Source organism: Podarcis muralis, chromosome 12 (assembly GCF_964188315.1).
Source record: "Podarcis muralis chromosome 12, rPodMur119.hap1.1, whole genome shotgun sequence".
NCBI lineage: Eukaryota > Metazoa > Chordata > Lepidosauria > Squamata > Lacertidae > Podarcis > Podarcis muralis.
The window spans coordinates 28,607,235-28,623,746 of NC_135666.1; the positions used below are offsets into that span (position 1 = coordinate 28,607,235).

General features: G+C 43.8%; 1 protein-coding gene across 1 annotated transcript; it reads right to left on the reverse strand.

Moving 5' to 3' along the window:
- Window positions 1-446: 446 nt before the first annotated feature.
- Window positions 447-13,614, reverse strand: BET1 (Bet1 golgi vesicular membrane trafficking protein). Its single transcript, XM_028750277.2, has 4 exons — window positions 13,161-13,614; window positions 2,841-2,956; window positions 1,789-1,845; window positions 447-982 (listed from the first exon to the last, which is right to left on the reverse strand). Exons 1-4 carry the CDS (start codon window positions 13,597-13,599, stop codon window positions 827-829), a joined length of 768 nt encoding a protein of 255 aa, XP_028606110.2. The 5' UTR covers window positions 13,600-13,614; the 3' UTR covers window positions 447-826.
- Window positions 13,615-16,512: the final 2,898 nt, after the last annotated feature.

A 16,512-nucleotide genomic window follows, 5' to 3' on the forward strand; every position in this document is an offset into this window, starting at 1 on the left:
TCCTTCATTGAAGGCTTTTAAGTAGGAGCAGGGTGCCAACCCATGAGGGATGCTGTAGAAGAGGATTACATTGGAAGGACCTCTCAGCTCCATGATTCTATGAACGGGACACAAGAACCATAGAGATCCAGACACAGAAGCCCACTTTCACGCTCACTCTTTGTGGGTTGGACCACTTGCCGATTTTGTTGAAACCCTAACACCACAAAAAAGCAGTCACAAGGCAGCTTAAGATACTGAGAAAATTAGCAGCTCCACACCTCAGCCATTCTTTTTAACAGTTCTGGTTAATATAAATTCTAACTGCAGGAATGAACAAACTGCCGTGGACACAATCCAGCCAAAGTTAAGCACATGCTGACCTTTCCCATTGAAACAACGAGGCTTAACAGTACTTTGCTTTGCCACGATCATGTACTTCATTAAAAAACAACAACAACTGAATATAACTTTACAGCATCATCAAATGCAATTCATTCATTTTATTGTTAGTGGTATTTGGAAAGCAGAACTGGTGCTTTTAGACATTTTGTTAAAAATCCTTTTCCTGTCATTCTTAATATATACACTTCACTCCACAATGTAACTTCTCTTTTTTGGGGGGGGGGGGAGGGCTCTACAGAGTGCTCAGCCTTGAGCAGAATTCAATTTAAGAACCCTACAAAATAAGGGTTTTAAAAATAGAAGTAGTTCTGGCCTGATAATCATTGAGAAACCACACGCATTAATACTTAATGCAGTTTACAAAAAATACTTATTCATTTTTCGCAGATACCTTCCTAGGATCTTGACGTGGCGCAAATCATCTCGTATTGGAGAATATGCATCACCTCAGTTTAATAATCCAGTAAATTACAAAGAAAACGAACAGTGAGAACAGCATCATGTAGCATAAGAGTTTTGTTTGGCTTCCTCTGGAGAGTGTTTTCAGTCTACCCATCGTGGCGCCAAGAAATCCACTTGTTGTATCAAATTCATTGTCCTGTAGTAACAAAGTAGGAAATTAGTCTAATTTTAATTTGCAACACTAAACTTGCAAAGAATGGCACCTCAGAGTTGCTGTGAGAATTTGGGGGCGGGGGCAGAAAGACAACCATGCAAACTGTCTTGAGCTCCTTAGAGGAAAGGTGGAATATAAATGTGATAAATAAACAGTTTTGCCATGATCCAAAGCAGCATGTGTGCCAAGGGACTTTTAGAGACTCTGCTTGCAAAGCCACTTTCCGAAGTTAAACTCCTTGCAATCATCTGCTTAAGGGGGAGAGGGAGTCTGACTCTAGCTCTTCTTCCCAAACAGATGAGCAGTGAATTTTTTACCTTTTTAGAAAGGGTTCCCCAAGCTCAGCTTCACCTATGAAATTGGAAAGGGAAGGGCACCAATTGACAACATGGTTCACCATCCAGGTGGGGAAAGCCAGATTCTGCATGTGTAGTTCTGACCAGAAGAGAGCGCTTTTTCTTTTTTAATTAAGAAAACTGTGGCCAGGCACACCACAAAATTTATAGGCATATTTTGACGTTGATGCAAATTCTAGAGAGAAATCTCAAAATAATTTAAGTAAACATATGAAAATGTTTGAAAAATTGATACCTAGAATTTTTTTTCTGGAAACAAAAGCACATCTACTATTAGAATTCAAAATTACAGGTTTATAAAAAACATTAAAACCCAACAAATTATATACTGACACATTTCAGAAAAGAATGTGCAACTAAATTTATCAGTCAGAGAGTTAAACAAATTCTAAATTCATCTAAAGGAACTGAATACTTTAATCATATACATACCATTTCAGCTAGCATTTTATTTTGCTGTTTAACTTCTGACCCAATTTCAATGGAAAGCTATGAGGAAAAAGAAGATTGTGATCCCATACTGCTAACTGGATTACATCATGCAAAACTAAGTTTCTTTGGGAAATATCAAATGTAGCTAATATGCTTTCTGGAATCATCTTAAAGATCCAAGATACAGGCAACTCTGAAAATATTCTAAAAGATAATAGTAAATTCTAGTCTACGGTTTTCAGATACTGTATAAAACTTGTCTCAAACTAACAGCAACTCAAGCCAAGTATTGACATTTTGTAGTGTCATGTTACAAATCTTTTGTTCAAATTTCTTTATTTCTTGATATGAGATGCTTCAAGTTATTTAACATACCCCAGTTTTTGTTTTCATTCTACTTGAGTATTTTAAACCACCTCCATATTTATGCTGTAAGAGATGTGCTATAGTGCAGCCTTCTACAGCCTGGTTCCCTGATGGGTGTGGTAGTCCAACAACATATGGAGGGCACCAGGTTTGGGAAGCCTGCAGTAGAGAACAGTTATCTTCCTTATAGTGTACAATGCCCAATCAAATTAGATTTACTGTACTTTATCTGCAGCACCCTTGCTCTCACATGACACACTGTGGTTCAAATAACATAGGCTGATGGGGGTGAGAATTGTCTTGCTTTGACACAACCCATTTAGCTATATTTATTCCATTGGAATAATTTAGCCTGATGGTTTACTGGTAGGTCGGTTAACTGACCTTGCTGACTTATAAGTCCTTTGGGAGTGCAACCCTTAGTCACGGTGTGCCAAATAAGCAGAGCTTCTCCTTTCCCAACCTGTAACTAATATCTTGATTAGCCAGAAAGGTCAGCAGGAGCTCAAATCCAATTAGACGGAAAATTTGTTCCACGAATGAGTCCACTAGGCCTTCTGATGGGCAATATTTTGCCCAAATTCAATTAAGCTGTCTCGGTTTTTGCGACTATATTGCTATTACCCTGATTGAGCAAGCATTATGTACTGCCATCAATTTTAATGCTTCTATAATAATATACTTACTGATTTTATGGTAGTGACTTTTGAACGCAAACTTTCTGTTAACTTCTCATTTTCTTCCTCAAATACACTGTACCCACTGTTGCTGTAGCCATAATTGCCGCCAGCAGCTCCTTCACCTGAGAAGGACATCAGTTTAGACCCCAGAAATAGAGCAAAAAACAAAACAAACAGGATTTCTAGAGGGGGAAGAGCAATTTCCTTTTATTACACCTGTCTAAAGAGATTGAGGCAGGCACTGGTATTACACAAGATGAAGACCCAAAGTGTATGAAGAAAGGAGATGAAGGGAACACAAACAAATGTACCTACTCCACCAAATGCCTCCCCACAAAACCTTTTCACATACAATTCCAAACCAAAGGGAACCTTTGGATCCAGAAGTGTATATCATGCAAAAATGATTGAACCGTCCAAAACCACCTCCCATTCCCACAGCTTTCATCCTGACAAACATCCAGGTCCATCACTGTTCTTTCTTTCACCTTCCAAAATGCTAATGCCTTGCTGAATCATCTCCTGTTGCACCATCTTGATTATACTTGAACAGAGACTCATATCTGAATGAATTCCTCATGTACATTCAAATGCTACCAGATGGCTCAAAAGATAATTTACTACACTACAACAATTAGTGGGCAGCCATGGATACAGCCAGAGATACATGCAACAATATCCATTTTTACAGCACAGATTTTAAGTGGTAAAAGAAACCCCAAATCCATGCTGTAAATATTTCATACATACACACACACACACAGAGAGAGAGAGAGAGAGAGAGAGAGAGAGAGAGCAGTTGCTTCATGCTGTGTTACACAAACGCAAAAACAAGGCCATTAGTGGCATCTCTTGCTGGACTGCAACTCCCATCATTCTTGACCACTGGCCATGCTGGCTGGCTGCTGGGAAGTGAAGTCCAACAATGTATTGTTGGCCCCAGGTTCCTCACCCCAGCCTTTAAGGAAGTACTGTTTGTAACTCTCTCTTCAGTGCCTGCAATATGGCATGGCAGAGCTACTTAGAAACAAAATTGGAAGCTCTTCTGCATACATTCAAGTCTCCGAACATGCAAGTCATAGGAGTCACCAGACTAGAATGAGCAAGGAACTCCTTTTCAACACAATGAAAGTACAAGCTGCTCTAGTCAACACACAAGCTGTTATGTGCACATCTGAAAGAAAATCCATGGTGTAGCCAAATAATCTGAAAATACAACATGTACTGTTTAGAATAATTATTGGCAATTTTAACTGGCCTTAATTTATTTCCAATTTTAATCAGTGCTTCAATCTGTAGTCCACCACTTTAAGGAGACTTTTGGAAGCGGACATTACCACAACTTTCAACAGACTAGCTAATGAGCTAGCAGGGCAGCAGTTGAAGAAGGAGCAAAAAGGGTTTTCTTGTGTGTGTCTTTGTGGCTGATTAGCTGTTCTCCCTGTGCAAAGGTCAGAGGGGGCAGGGTTTCTGTTGAGGCAGGTGATTAGCTGTGGGAGGAGCTTATCAGAGCTAGCAGGGCAGCAGTTGAAGAAGGAGCAAAAAGGGTTTTCTTGTGTGTGTCTTTGTGGCTGATTAGCTGTTCTCCCTGTGCAAAGGTCAGAGGGGGCAGGGTTTCTGTTGAGGCAGGTGATTAGCTGTGGGAGGAGCTTATCAGAGCTAGCAGGGCAGCGGCGCGCGCAGTTCGATCCATATTTTAGATTTAGGGGAGCTAGTCTCAAACGTTTGTTGGGGGAGACCTAGGGTTTTTTTTGTGGGGGGAGTTATTTGTCCTGTCTTCACACTTTTTATGATGGAGGACTGCTGTAGCCACCCCCAACGACACGTACTCAAGATGGAGGAGGAGGGAACAGCTGCAGTCGCCTGCGGTTCCTGCGCAATGTTTGCCATCTTGCCAAAGATTGCAGGCAGCTTTACCTGCAGCAATTGCATGTTGATTGCTGTCTTAAAAGACAAAGTCCAGCAACTGGAGGAACGTGTAGCTACGCTCCAAAGAATTAGAGAGCTGGAGCTCTTCTTGGAAGCAACAGAGCACACCGTCTCCACCAAGGAGGAGACAGGGGACTCCCCTGAGAAGGAGGCTAGCTCACCAACACAGGAGCCAGATATATGGAGAAACGTGACTCAAAGAAGTAGGAGGCCCAGGGTTCGCTCTGATTGTTTAGAAATACACAATCGCTTTGAGGTCCTCTCCCCTAGCATGGAAGACGAAGAGCACACTCCATTTGAGGATCTCTCCCTCATTACAGTCGATCAGGTATATGAAGACGAGCAGCAAAGTCAGTCCTCAGGGAATGTGCAGGCGACCTTGGAACGGACAGCTCACAGAAGAACCCCGACCAGACCTAAGAGGAGGCGTGTAGTGGTGATAGGGGATTCCCTACTGAGGGGAACAGAAGCAGTGATCTGTGGGCCTGACAAGATGTCTCGGGAAGTGTGCTGTCTCCCCGGGGCTAAGATCCAAGATGTAACTGAACGACTGCAAGGAATCATAAAACCCACTGACAAATACCCCTTCCTCTTGGTTCATGTGGGAACCAATGACACTGCAAGCAATAGCCTCCAGAAGATCAAAAGAGACTACGAGGCTCTCGGCAGGAAATTGAAGCAACTAAATGCACAAATTGTCATCTCATCTGTCCTCCCAGTTGAACGACGTGGCCCAGGGAGAGAGGGGAAAATAGTGGAAGTGAACAGCTGGCTTCGCAAATGGTGTAAACAGGAGCGGTTTGGATTCTTAGATCACGGACTGCAGTTTCTTGAAGATGGACTTCTGGCAAGCGATGGGCTGCACCTCACAACGGTTGGGAGGAATGTTTTTGCCAAAAATCTCAGAAACCTCATCAGGAGGGCTTTAAACTGACTAATGTGGGGGAGGGAGACAGTGCTCCTGAAGGTAGGAGTCTATCAATTGATGAAGATGATCATCCAAATGTCATAGACCAAATGGAGCAAACAGCATGCAGACCTAGTGGTGGGAGGAAAAAATCCTTAAATAAGAGACATGGGGGAATGATTAATGGACTTCAATGTCTGTACACTAATGCGCAAAGCATGGGAAATAAACAAGATGAGCTTGAGCTCTTGGTACAGCAAACTAAATATGACATAATAGGCATCACTGAAACCTGGTGGGATAAGTCCCATGATTGGAATGTAATAATGGAGGGATACAATCTATTTAAGAGAAACAGACCAGACAAGAAAGGGGGAGGAGTGGCGTTATATGTCAGGGATGTGTATACCTGTGAAGAGATCCAAGATTTAGAATCTCAAAGCCAAAGTGAGAGCATTTGGGTCAAAATTAAGGGAGAGAAGAATAACAGAGACCTCATTGTGGGAGTTTACTATAGATCCCCAAGCCAAACGGAGGACATAGATGATGCCTTCCTGGAACAGATGGCCAAGCATGCAAAAGGAAGGGAGATAGTAGTAATGGGGGACTTCAATTACCCGGATATTTGTTGGATGTCAAACTCTGCCAAGAGCATAAGGTCAAACAGATTCCTCACTGGCCTTGCAGACAACTTCATTGTCCAGAAAGTGGGAGAAGCAACAAGAGGAACAGCCATTTTAGATCTGGTCCTAACCAATGTTGATGACCTGGTTAGTGGGGTAGAAGTGGAAGGATCATTAGGCACGAGTGATCATGCTCTTCTGAAGTTTACTATACAGCGGAAAGGAGCAGCCAAGCATACTAGGACTCAATTTCTTGACTTTAAGAAAGCCGACTTCATAAAACTTAGGGAAGTGCTGGGTGAAATCCCATGGACAGTAATACTAAAAGGAAAGGGAGTTCATGATGGCTGGGAGTTTGTTAAGAGGGAGATAGTAAAAGCACAACTTCAGGCAATACCAATGAGACGGAAACATGGAAGGTGCCTAAAGAAGCCAGGGTGGCTATCTAAAGAACTTTTAACTGAGTTAAGATTAAAAAAGGATGTGTACAAAAAATGGAAAAGGGGGGAAACCACCAAAGAGGAATTCAAACAAATAGCCAGCACGTGTAGACACAAAGTCAGGGAAGCTAAAGCACAGAATGAACTCAGGCTTGCTAGAGAGGTTAAAAGCAACAAAAAAGGCTTTTATGGGTATGTCCGTAGCAAAAGGAAGAACAAAGAAACAGTGGGGTCACTCAGAGGAGAAGATGGTGAAATGCAAACAGGGGACACAGAAAGGGCTGAACTCCTCAATGCCTTCTTTGCCTCAGTCTTCTCCGATAAAGAAAACAATGCCCAACCTGAAGAATTTGGAGCAAATGATTCAGCAAAGGAAACACAGCCCAGAATAACTAAGGAGATAGTACAAGAATACTTGGCTAGTTTAGATGTATTCAAGTCTCCAGGGCCAGATGAACTGCATCCAAGAGTATTAAAAGAACTGGCAGATGTGATCTCAGAACCACTGGCAGTCATCTTTGAGAATTCCTGGAGAACAGGCGAAGTCCCGGCAGATTGGAGGAGGGCAAATGTTGTCCCTATTTTCAAAAAGGGGAAAAGAGAGGACCCAAATAATTACCGCCCAGTCAGTCTGACATCAATACCAGGGAAGATTCTGGAGCAGATCATTAAGCAAACAGTCTGTGAACACCTAGAAAGGAATGCTGTGATCACCAATAGTCAGCATGGATTTCTGAAAAATAAGTCATGTCAGACTAACCTGATCTCGTTTTTTGACAGAATTACAAGCCTGGTAGATGAAGGGAACGCAGTGGATGTAGCCTACCTTGATTTCAGCAAGGCATTTGACAAGGTGCCCCATGATATTCTTGTAAAGAAGCTGGTAAAATGCGGTCTTGACTATGCTACCACTCAGTGGATTTGTAACTGGCTGACTGACAGAACCCAAAGGGTGCTCATCAATGGTTCCTCTTCATCCTGGAGAAGAGTGACTAGTGGGGTGCCACAGGGTTCTGTCTTGGGCCCGGTCTTATTCAACATCTTTATCAACGACTTGGATGATGGACTCAAGGGCATCCTGATCAAATTTGCAGATGACACCAAACTGGGAGGGGTGGCTAACACCCCAGAGGACAGGATCACACTTCAAAACGACCTTGACAGTTTAGAGAACTGGGCCAAAACAAACAAGATGAATTTTAACAGGGAGAAATGTAAAGTATTGCACTTGGGCAAAAAAAATGAGAGGCACAAATACAAGATGGGTGACACCTGGCTTGAGAGCAGTACATGTGAAAAGGATCTAGGAGTCTTGGTTGACCACAAACTTGACATGAGCCAACAGTGTGACGCGGCAGCTAAAAAAGCCAATGCAATTCTGGGCTGCATCAATAGGAGTATAGCATCTAGATCAAGGGAAGTAATAGTGCCACTGTATTCTGCTCTGGTCAGACCTCACCTGGAGTACTGTGTCCAGTTCTGGGCACCACAATTCAAGAAGGACACTGACAAACTGGAACGTGTCCAGAGGAGGGCAACCAAAATGATCAAAGGCCTGGAAACGATGCCTTATGAGGAACGGCTAAGGGAGCTGGGCATGTTTAGCCTGGAGAAGAGGAGGTTAAGGGGTGATATGATAGCCATGTTCAAATATATAAAAGGATGTCACATAGAGGAGGGAGAAAGGTTGTTTTCTGCTGCTCCAGAGAAGCGGACACGGAGCAATGGATCCAAACTACAAGAAAGAAGATTCCACCTAAACATTAGGAAGAACTTCCTGACAGTAAGAGCTGTTCGACAGTGGAATTTGCTGCCAAGGAGTGTGGTGGAGTCTCCTTCTTTGGAGGTCTTTAAGCAGAGGCTTGACAACCATATGTCAGGAGTGCTCTGATGGTGTTTCCTGCTTGGCAGGGGGTTGGACTCGATGGCCCTTGTGGTCTCTTCCAACTCTATGATTCTATGATTCTATGATTCTAATGAGATTCTGTCTTTTCCAAAAACAAAGACACCACACACACACAAAAAAAACTGTCAGGCAAAATGATAGCAAGTACTTTTGACTTCTTCCCTGCATTAAAGAGCAATGACTGTGCAACAAATACCACAAGTGATGTAACTGCAAGTGTTATATCAGTCCACCTAATATAAACATTGCAGAAGACTGCATTTTCTTGTCAACATGATCCTTAACTCAAACGTTCCTTTTGGTTGATCGGCATTATTCTTCCCACATAAAAACAAACAAACAAATCAATCAGAACAATAAATAAATACAAAATCCAATGTTTAGAATTGTAAAGTTTATAATTGCATAGTTTATAAGCCTGTAAGCCTACCCCACTCCAAGTGGGAGTGCCAAAATTAATTACAGATGCTTTACACTCTGCCAGTTTACTGAAAACTTTATGGCCTGGAAGACTATTTGATCCCCAATAACAAAAGTGAAATAACGAGTTTTGTTTTATTTGTGTGTGTGTATAAATTTTCCTGTGAGATTTCCATGCACAGGGTTTAGCTGGAACAATATTTACAAGTGGCTAGAACGAAAGGTATCAGATACTCATTATGTAACTTGTAGACCAACTCACTGACTTTTCTTAGGAAGCTGCATATCAAATAATTACTTTACTCAGTCAAAGTTCAGTTACGTATCACACCCTAGGGATGTCTTAACCCAGATGTTTTCTGTTTTATGACTGACGCAACATACAAACCACAGTCAGATTCTTCTAGAATCTCAGCTGTCACTTTCAGACAATGACTCAAAACTGCATCGCTCCCACAAGAATGTTTCTTGAATCCACCGATGACACTTCTATTACACACTTAGCAATTTCACAATTGCAATATTCAAACATCCACACACCTGATCACCAGAAGCAAGTGTTCCTGCCCCACACTCCTACCACAAAGATCCCAAGAGAAAACAACATGAAAGCAAAGAAAATATCTTCACACCTGAGTTCTGTGTAGCAGCAACATCAGTGAGGTGCTACTAATGCCTCATAAGACAGTCTAGCAAACGGGAGAAAAACTACCCCCTCCTTTGTTGCTTGGAGAACTCAATGAGATTTGGAATGAGGTCATCAGTACACTGATGAAACTCAGCTCTACTTCTCTTTCTCATCAGTCAGGTGAGGCAGTAGAAGTGCTGAATCAGTGCTTGGAAGCTGTAATGGACTGGATGAGGGCTAATAAACAGGTAAGATTCCTCAGTTTTCATCCATTTGGGAATGGAGGTGAGATTGAACCTGCTCTTAATGAGGCTGCACTCTTCACATAGAGCAAGTTTGTAGCCTGGTGGTCCTGATAGGCCTTGCAAAGTCAGTGGAAGCTAGTTGCAATTGCTCCTGGACAGAGAGCCTGGCCACAGTTATCCATGTCCTGATAACATGTTTATTAGACTACTGCAATATGCTGTATGGGGAGCTGCCTTTGAAGACTTGCCAGAAACTTCAATGGGTAACGCTGCTGGTAGTCTGAGACAGCCCAGAGGGATCATATTTTGCCAGGTCTGCACAGACTGCCAGTCCATCTCTGGGCATACTTCAAAGTGCTGGTGATCACGTCTGAAACAGATTGGGACCTGTGTAGCTTAAGGACCATCTTCTCCCATATGACTATTATGGGAGCAGAAACCCTTAGAGTTCTTCTACCTTCCTCTACCTAAATTCAAGGGGTCTGGCTCAGTTGGGGGTCTATGCAGCTGTGATTCATGTGGAATGTTCTCTCAGAATCCCTAGCTTAGCATTACACTCAAACAAGGAACCATGCTGGTAAGCCAAGAAGACAGCTGTTTAACTTTGTGATGTCCAGATGTGGGAATGCTGGACTAGGACCTGAGAGCCCAGGGTTCAAATCCGCACTCAGTCATGAAGCTCACTCTGTGACCATGGGCCAGTCTTTGTCTCTTGAGCTCCTTAGAGGCAAGGTGGAACATAAATTTAATAATAAATAAATAAGGGATGGGGAACCATTTTCATTGGCCTAAGGGCCGCCCTCTCTTCTGGACAACCTTCTGACATCACACATCAGTGGTAGGCAGGATCAGAGGCAAAGGTGAGTGGAACAACTAAGGTAAATTTTACCTTTGTACAGTAGACTGGTTTCCTCACACACACCACTATCTCTCCTCCCTTCCAGGCAAGCAAGAGGCATTATCAAAGTTCAAAGAGACATTCCAAACAAGGCAAAACACTTAATGAAGGTGCAAAGTAGGGATGGTGAGGGATGTGGTTAACAAGGAGGTGTAACCTGGAGAGATAGGCCTAGAGAGCTGCAACTGGGCCCTGAGCCACAGGTTCCCCACACCTGAAACCAATTGTTTCTGCACTGCAAAGAGAGAGAAAATTTTCACAAATCAATCCAAATATGGAAGAAAGATGTAAAGAAGAGACAAGAGAGGGAAGAAAACACCTCATTGTGCAGAATGCGTTATAACCAAATTACTGTGTGGGCAAATCTGTGTAAGTCCCTAATTATTCTACAGGGACTAAGAGTTTGCCGAATACCCTAGCTATCCATTAGTTTGCTGTTCAAATTAGGCGGGTTCACTGCCCATTACGTGACATTACCATTGTAACAGTAAATGGTATTTTCTGCCTTATCCATGAAAATTAGCATTCACCCACCAAAGAGCTGCTGATAAACGGAAAAATATCACAAAGGGTCGCAGGTCAAAGAGTGGGAGTTTGTTTCACAGAACTCACTGCTAGGGAGGAAATTTCACAACACTCAGTGGGACATGATTAACCTGATGAAGACCAGGCTGCATGTGGAGCATCCATATGGGAAATGCTGCTGTTTTCATAGTACTACTACTAGACCTGGAAACAATGAAAGGGGTCTTATCCAGAGTCAGTCCATTGGTCCTTTTAGTTCAGTAAATTACAGTACAGTGATTGGCCATGGCCTTCCAGGGTTTCAGACAGAGGTCTTTTCCAGTTCTACCTGGAGATGCCAGGGACTGAATCTGGGATTTTGTGTGCTCTGCCACTGAGCTATGACACATATAGAGTGAGCACCTCTCAAAAAACTTTATTGTTTCTGCACTGGAACTACTAGTTGAAAGGATTTCTGTGACAAAGATTTGGACACTGCCAGTTCACATTGAAACCAGTGCCCAATGTAAGATAGAAAAGGAAGAGGAATGGCCAAGACAGACACTATTAAGTCTGTGTCAAAAGAGGTATGATGGCATCTCACCCCATTGGCTAGAAAGAGAACAGTTGTTGAGGGGAAATCACACCAAAAAGTTTTGGGGGAAATAGCATTGGAAGATCAGTTCAAAATATGGCTTCACCCACCCAAAGAATAGTTGAATAAAACTCCTTGTTCAAAGGCATCCTTCTCCATACTTTCTTATTGATTACAAAGGAAAACATCTGCTGTGGTCTATGTACTAATGCAATAAATGCTATTCTGTTCTACACTGGCAAAAGCCTGTCTAATTCGGTATCCTGTTTCTCCTGGGAACCAGTATGTAATGATTAGAGTGTCAAACTAGGACACTCAAATTGCCAGTCAGCTGTGAAGCTCACTGGATGACCCTGGACCAGTCATGGACGCTCAGTCTAACCTACTTCACAAGGTTGTTGTGAGGATAAAATGGAGGGTGGGGAGAACCATGTGACCACCTTGTGCTCCTTGAAGTAAAGGTAGAATATATGTGTTATTACTCATTACTCTATTAGCAACCAACCAGATGCCCATGGGAAGTCCATCAAATGGTATTCAGAGGCATGAAGCTTCTGATCCTGGGGTGGGGGATATTTATATATAAATTTCACTAAGTAGGGACAGTTACTTCCCATTCACAGAACGTTAGATTACTTATCACTACCGGTGAACTCGAATCTCGGTTCAAAAAGTGAAACTGAAGTACAAATTCTCCCATCACAGCTGTAATTCAATGAAAGCACAACATGAATCACAGGAAACAGGTGGCACCGTAGAGATCCACCACTCAAGTTTACAAGGCTCCGGTGCCTAAGCAAAAACACGCAGCGGGTTCTGGTAACAACTGCAGAGATGTTGAGCTTCCAGGCCCAACCCCCGAAGGGAGCAGACAACACCAAGGAGTAAGTCAGGAGTAAGAGTTACAACACGTCTCCTCTCGTCCAGGCTGCCCATTCCATGCTGTGCTCAGTAACTACGTGCAAAGAGCAGGGGACGCTTTCCAGGGAGAGGGAACCTGTCCGCCGTCCGCCCCCGTCAGCTGTTGATGGGACTCCCAACTCCCTCCTGCACCCCAAGCCCTTCCCCCGAGAGGAAAACACTGCCCTCGCAGCAAAAAGGAAGAGTTAGCCTGAAGACCCTTCTGGAGAACGGGATGCTGGTCCCTAGCAACCAGCCGGGGTTGCTAGGCAACAGGCCTCTCTCCCCCAGAGGCCGCCTAGGCCCGGCTCCCCAGCTGCGCCCCACTTACCCAGCCCGGCCCTCCTCATCCTCGCTCTGCGTGGGGCGGGGAAGGAGACGCCGTGAAGCCTCGCTCCTGCGACCCGCGAGCCCCTCTCGAAGCCGGCCTTTTTCCGACACTCAGCCGGGAAAAAGTGGGGGAGCTTTACGAAACTCTTTCGCCAGACACAGAACACCCCACAAACGCCACGACAGCGCTTAAGTCCCGCAAAGCGTTCCGGGTAATGTAGTTCTGCTTGGGTTTTTGCCCCGCAAGGTCCTCTGGGTAATGTAGTCCCCGTGAGCGAATGGGAAGAGGCAAAGAGGAAAGGCGGCAGGGCCTGGAGGTTTCTGGGTAATGTAGTTCCAGAGACCCAATCCGGAGATGCCTCCGCTGGGAAATTAAGTTCCACGGGCGAGTAATAAACGTGGATGGTGCGATATGGGGCGGGGTGCTCTCGCCTATTCATTTAAATAATTAAATGAAAATGAAAAAAATGAAAAAAGCAAAGTAAAAAGTACAAAAGCACGCCCTTGAGGAAAAGGAAAGAAAGTGAAAGTGGTTCATATTTACCTGCTCATCGTTCCAACTTTCTCCCCCTCTTGATTTATGGGCATCTACGGCTGTAATCCATTCATCCCGGGGGAGCAAACCTGTTGAACTTGATGGGACTTACAGAGCAAGCATAACCATGCCTGCTCAGAAGTAATTCAAGGGGTCTTACTCCCCGGTAAGGGGTTAGGATTGTTGCACTCTTCTAAATAGGCTCAACACTTAACTTAATGAATTGCAGTCTGAGGCTGCTCGTTAGTTTCTGGTTGTTTATTAGGATTAGAAAACGTGGGGCTGTGGGTTGATTTGTAGAGCACAGCCTATGATGCACTCCGGCCTCAGTTTAATATATTTCTTCTCAGAATACGCCCTTATATCTTGAGTGTGTGTGCGCTCCTTGCCTTTATGACAGTTTTTGCCTATTTGGGGGGGGGGTATTTGTTTATTTATATCATATTAGATTTATTAGTCGCTTTTACCTCAAAGGTGAATTTAAAGTGACTTACAGAAAGAAGCTTTTAAAACAGGTATGAAAGCAAGAGTAAAAACAACCCGAAAGGCTCACCAATAGTGTGTATAGAAGAGCAGGGCCAACTCATAGAATCATAGAATTGTAGAGTTAGAAAGGACACTGACGGCTATCCATTCCAACCCCCTGCAGTGCAGGAATCTTAATTAGATTGTACATGACAGATGATCGTTCAACCTCTGCTTAAAAACCTCCACGGAAGGCGAGTCCACCACTTCTTGTGGGAGCCTCTTCCACTGTTGAGCAGCTCTTTCTGTCCAAAAAGTAATGAGCAGAAAAGTATCGTCCCAAAGCCTGGGTGAATAAAGCTGTTTTTGCTTGCCCCCTAAAAACAGATGTTGAGAATGCTGGGGAGAACATTCTGAGAAGGCTTGTTCTCACGTCGCCACTTTCTGCACCTCCCTCAGAAAGGGCACAGAAGGGACTCCGGTGATGATCATGAGGTCCCTGTTGGTTCATGTGCAGAGAGGCAGTCCTTGAGATATGGGGTCATGAGTCACATAAAGCTCCTCTTTGAGTTAGCACATGCGATCACGCTGCAAAGCACCATATAAATGCCAAGTACAGTACTTACATGTTTAAAATAAATATAATTGTCAGTATTACTGAATCCTCATCAGAATATATCAAAGGTGGCATTACTGCAGCATCTAGTGTAATGCTTCAGATTTCTCTCTGTAGTTCTGAGCTCAAAAATGCCCTAGAATTAATTTGCAAAGCTAATTTGTCTTCTCCTACAACTTGCCTCCATTCAAAATGTTTCATGAGAATTCAGCATTATCTTCCTATATTATGGATGTGACTCATGCCATACACTTCAGGATTATAGATTTATTTCCCAGCATGATAACCTTCACGGGGGGGGGGGGGGGATGCGGAATTTGGAAGCAGTGAATCACTCGAGTACAACTTCCTTTCTTCTTTTTCCTTGCCTAAAGCTGTTACAAAACTGTTTTCTCAGTTTCAATATCTTCTTTTGCCTGCGTGCTGCTAAGTCTCCCTACAGGGGAAAAGAAGGATAGCAATGGAATGTGACAGCAATAAGAATAAAGTCAAGGTAACTGGAATCTTGGCTGAATTATGGTAAATGCAGTACAGGGGTGAGCAGCTGTTGCCTATTGCGTTCCTAAAGGTGTTGACACATTACAGTCAACAAGTGTATGCTCATGTACACAGAAAATGTACATTCCTTCACACAAATACTTGTACTTCTGTAGAGGCAGCTTGTACTGTATATCATGTGAACAAACCTCTTGTTGTTCTGTTCTCTTTACACTCCTCCTGATTAACTGAGGTTTTTTTTAAAAAAAATTAATTACAGAACAGAGGCATACACAATTTCCCAATGCTTTCCAGCTCATTTGCATCTCCTCCCCCCTCATTTGCAATCATAGCCCAAAACGCTGTTCACGGTTTTAGTAAAAGACAGTGGCGCTACAGGAAGATCCAAAGGGACAAATGCTTTGAATGGAAATCAGGCTTTCTGAAGCTTGCTATTTGCATCTCATTTGGTGTTTCAGCCAGGACCATGGCAGGGAGGGGAGTTGACAGTGACTAGCAGGTGCGGAGAGCCCTGGGGCTTCTGCAATGGGCCCTGGATCTCAAGCTCAACTTCCCCATCCCACCCCCACGATCTCAAGGTTACTTAGGCTTTCCTGTAGCAACTGTTTACAGAATGCCCTTCCCCACATAACCAAGCATTGTAAATTGCATCCATGTAATTGATACCACAAGTGGGACGCAGGTGGTGCTGTGGATTAAACCACAGAGCCTAGGATCAGAAGGTCGGCGGTTCGAATCCCTGTGACGGGGTGAGCTCCCGTTCCTCAGTCCCTGCTCCTGCCAACCTAGCAGTTCGAAAGCACGTCAAAGTGCAAGTAGATAAATAGGTACCGCTCCGGCGTTTCCGTGCACTGCTCTGGTTTGCCAGAAGCGGCTTAGTCATGCTGGCCACATGACCCGGAAGCTGTACGCCAGCTCCCTTGGCCAATAAAGCGAGATGAGCGCCGCAACCCCAGAGTCGGTCACCACTGGACCTAATGGTCAGGGGTCCCTATACCTTTAATTGATACCACACCTAGTTTGGCCTGGGAGACTATATTTGGCACCTTCCACATGTGCAGCCTGTGTTCATTTGCTCGGCTGCATCCTTCCCTTGAGGAAAACACTGCTGTAGCTGCAGGTGTGGAAGTTTTCTCCTCTCCTCTGTGTTTTCAGGCTCTTGAGCACAATGTTCTTAATGGCCATTTATTTTTCGCAGTCTGTTCCTTCCCTGTACTTTACAGATGTTGTCTGACACCA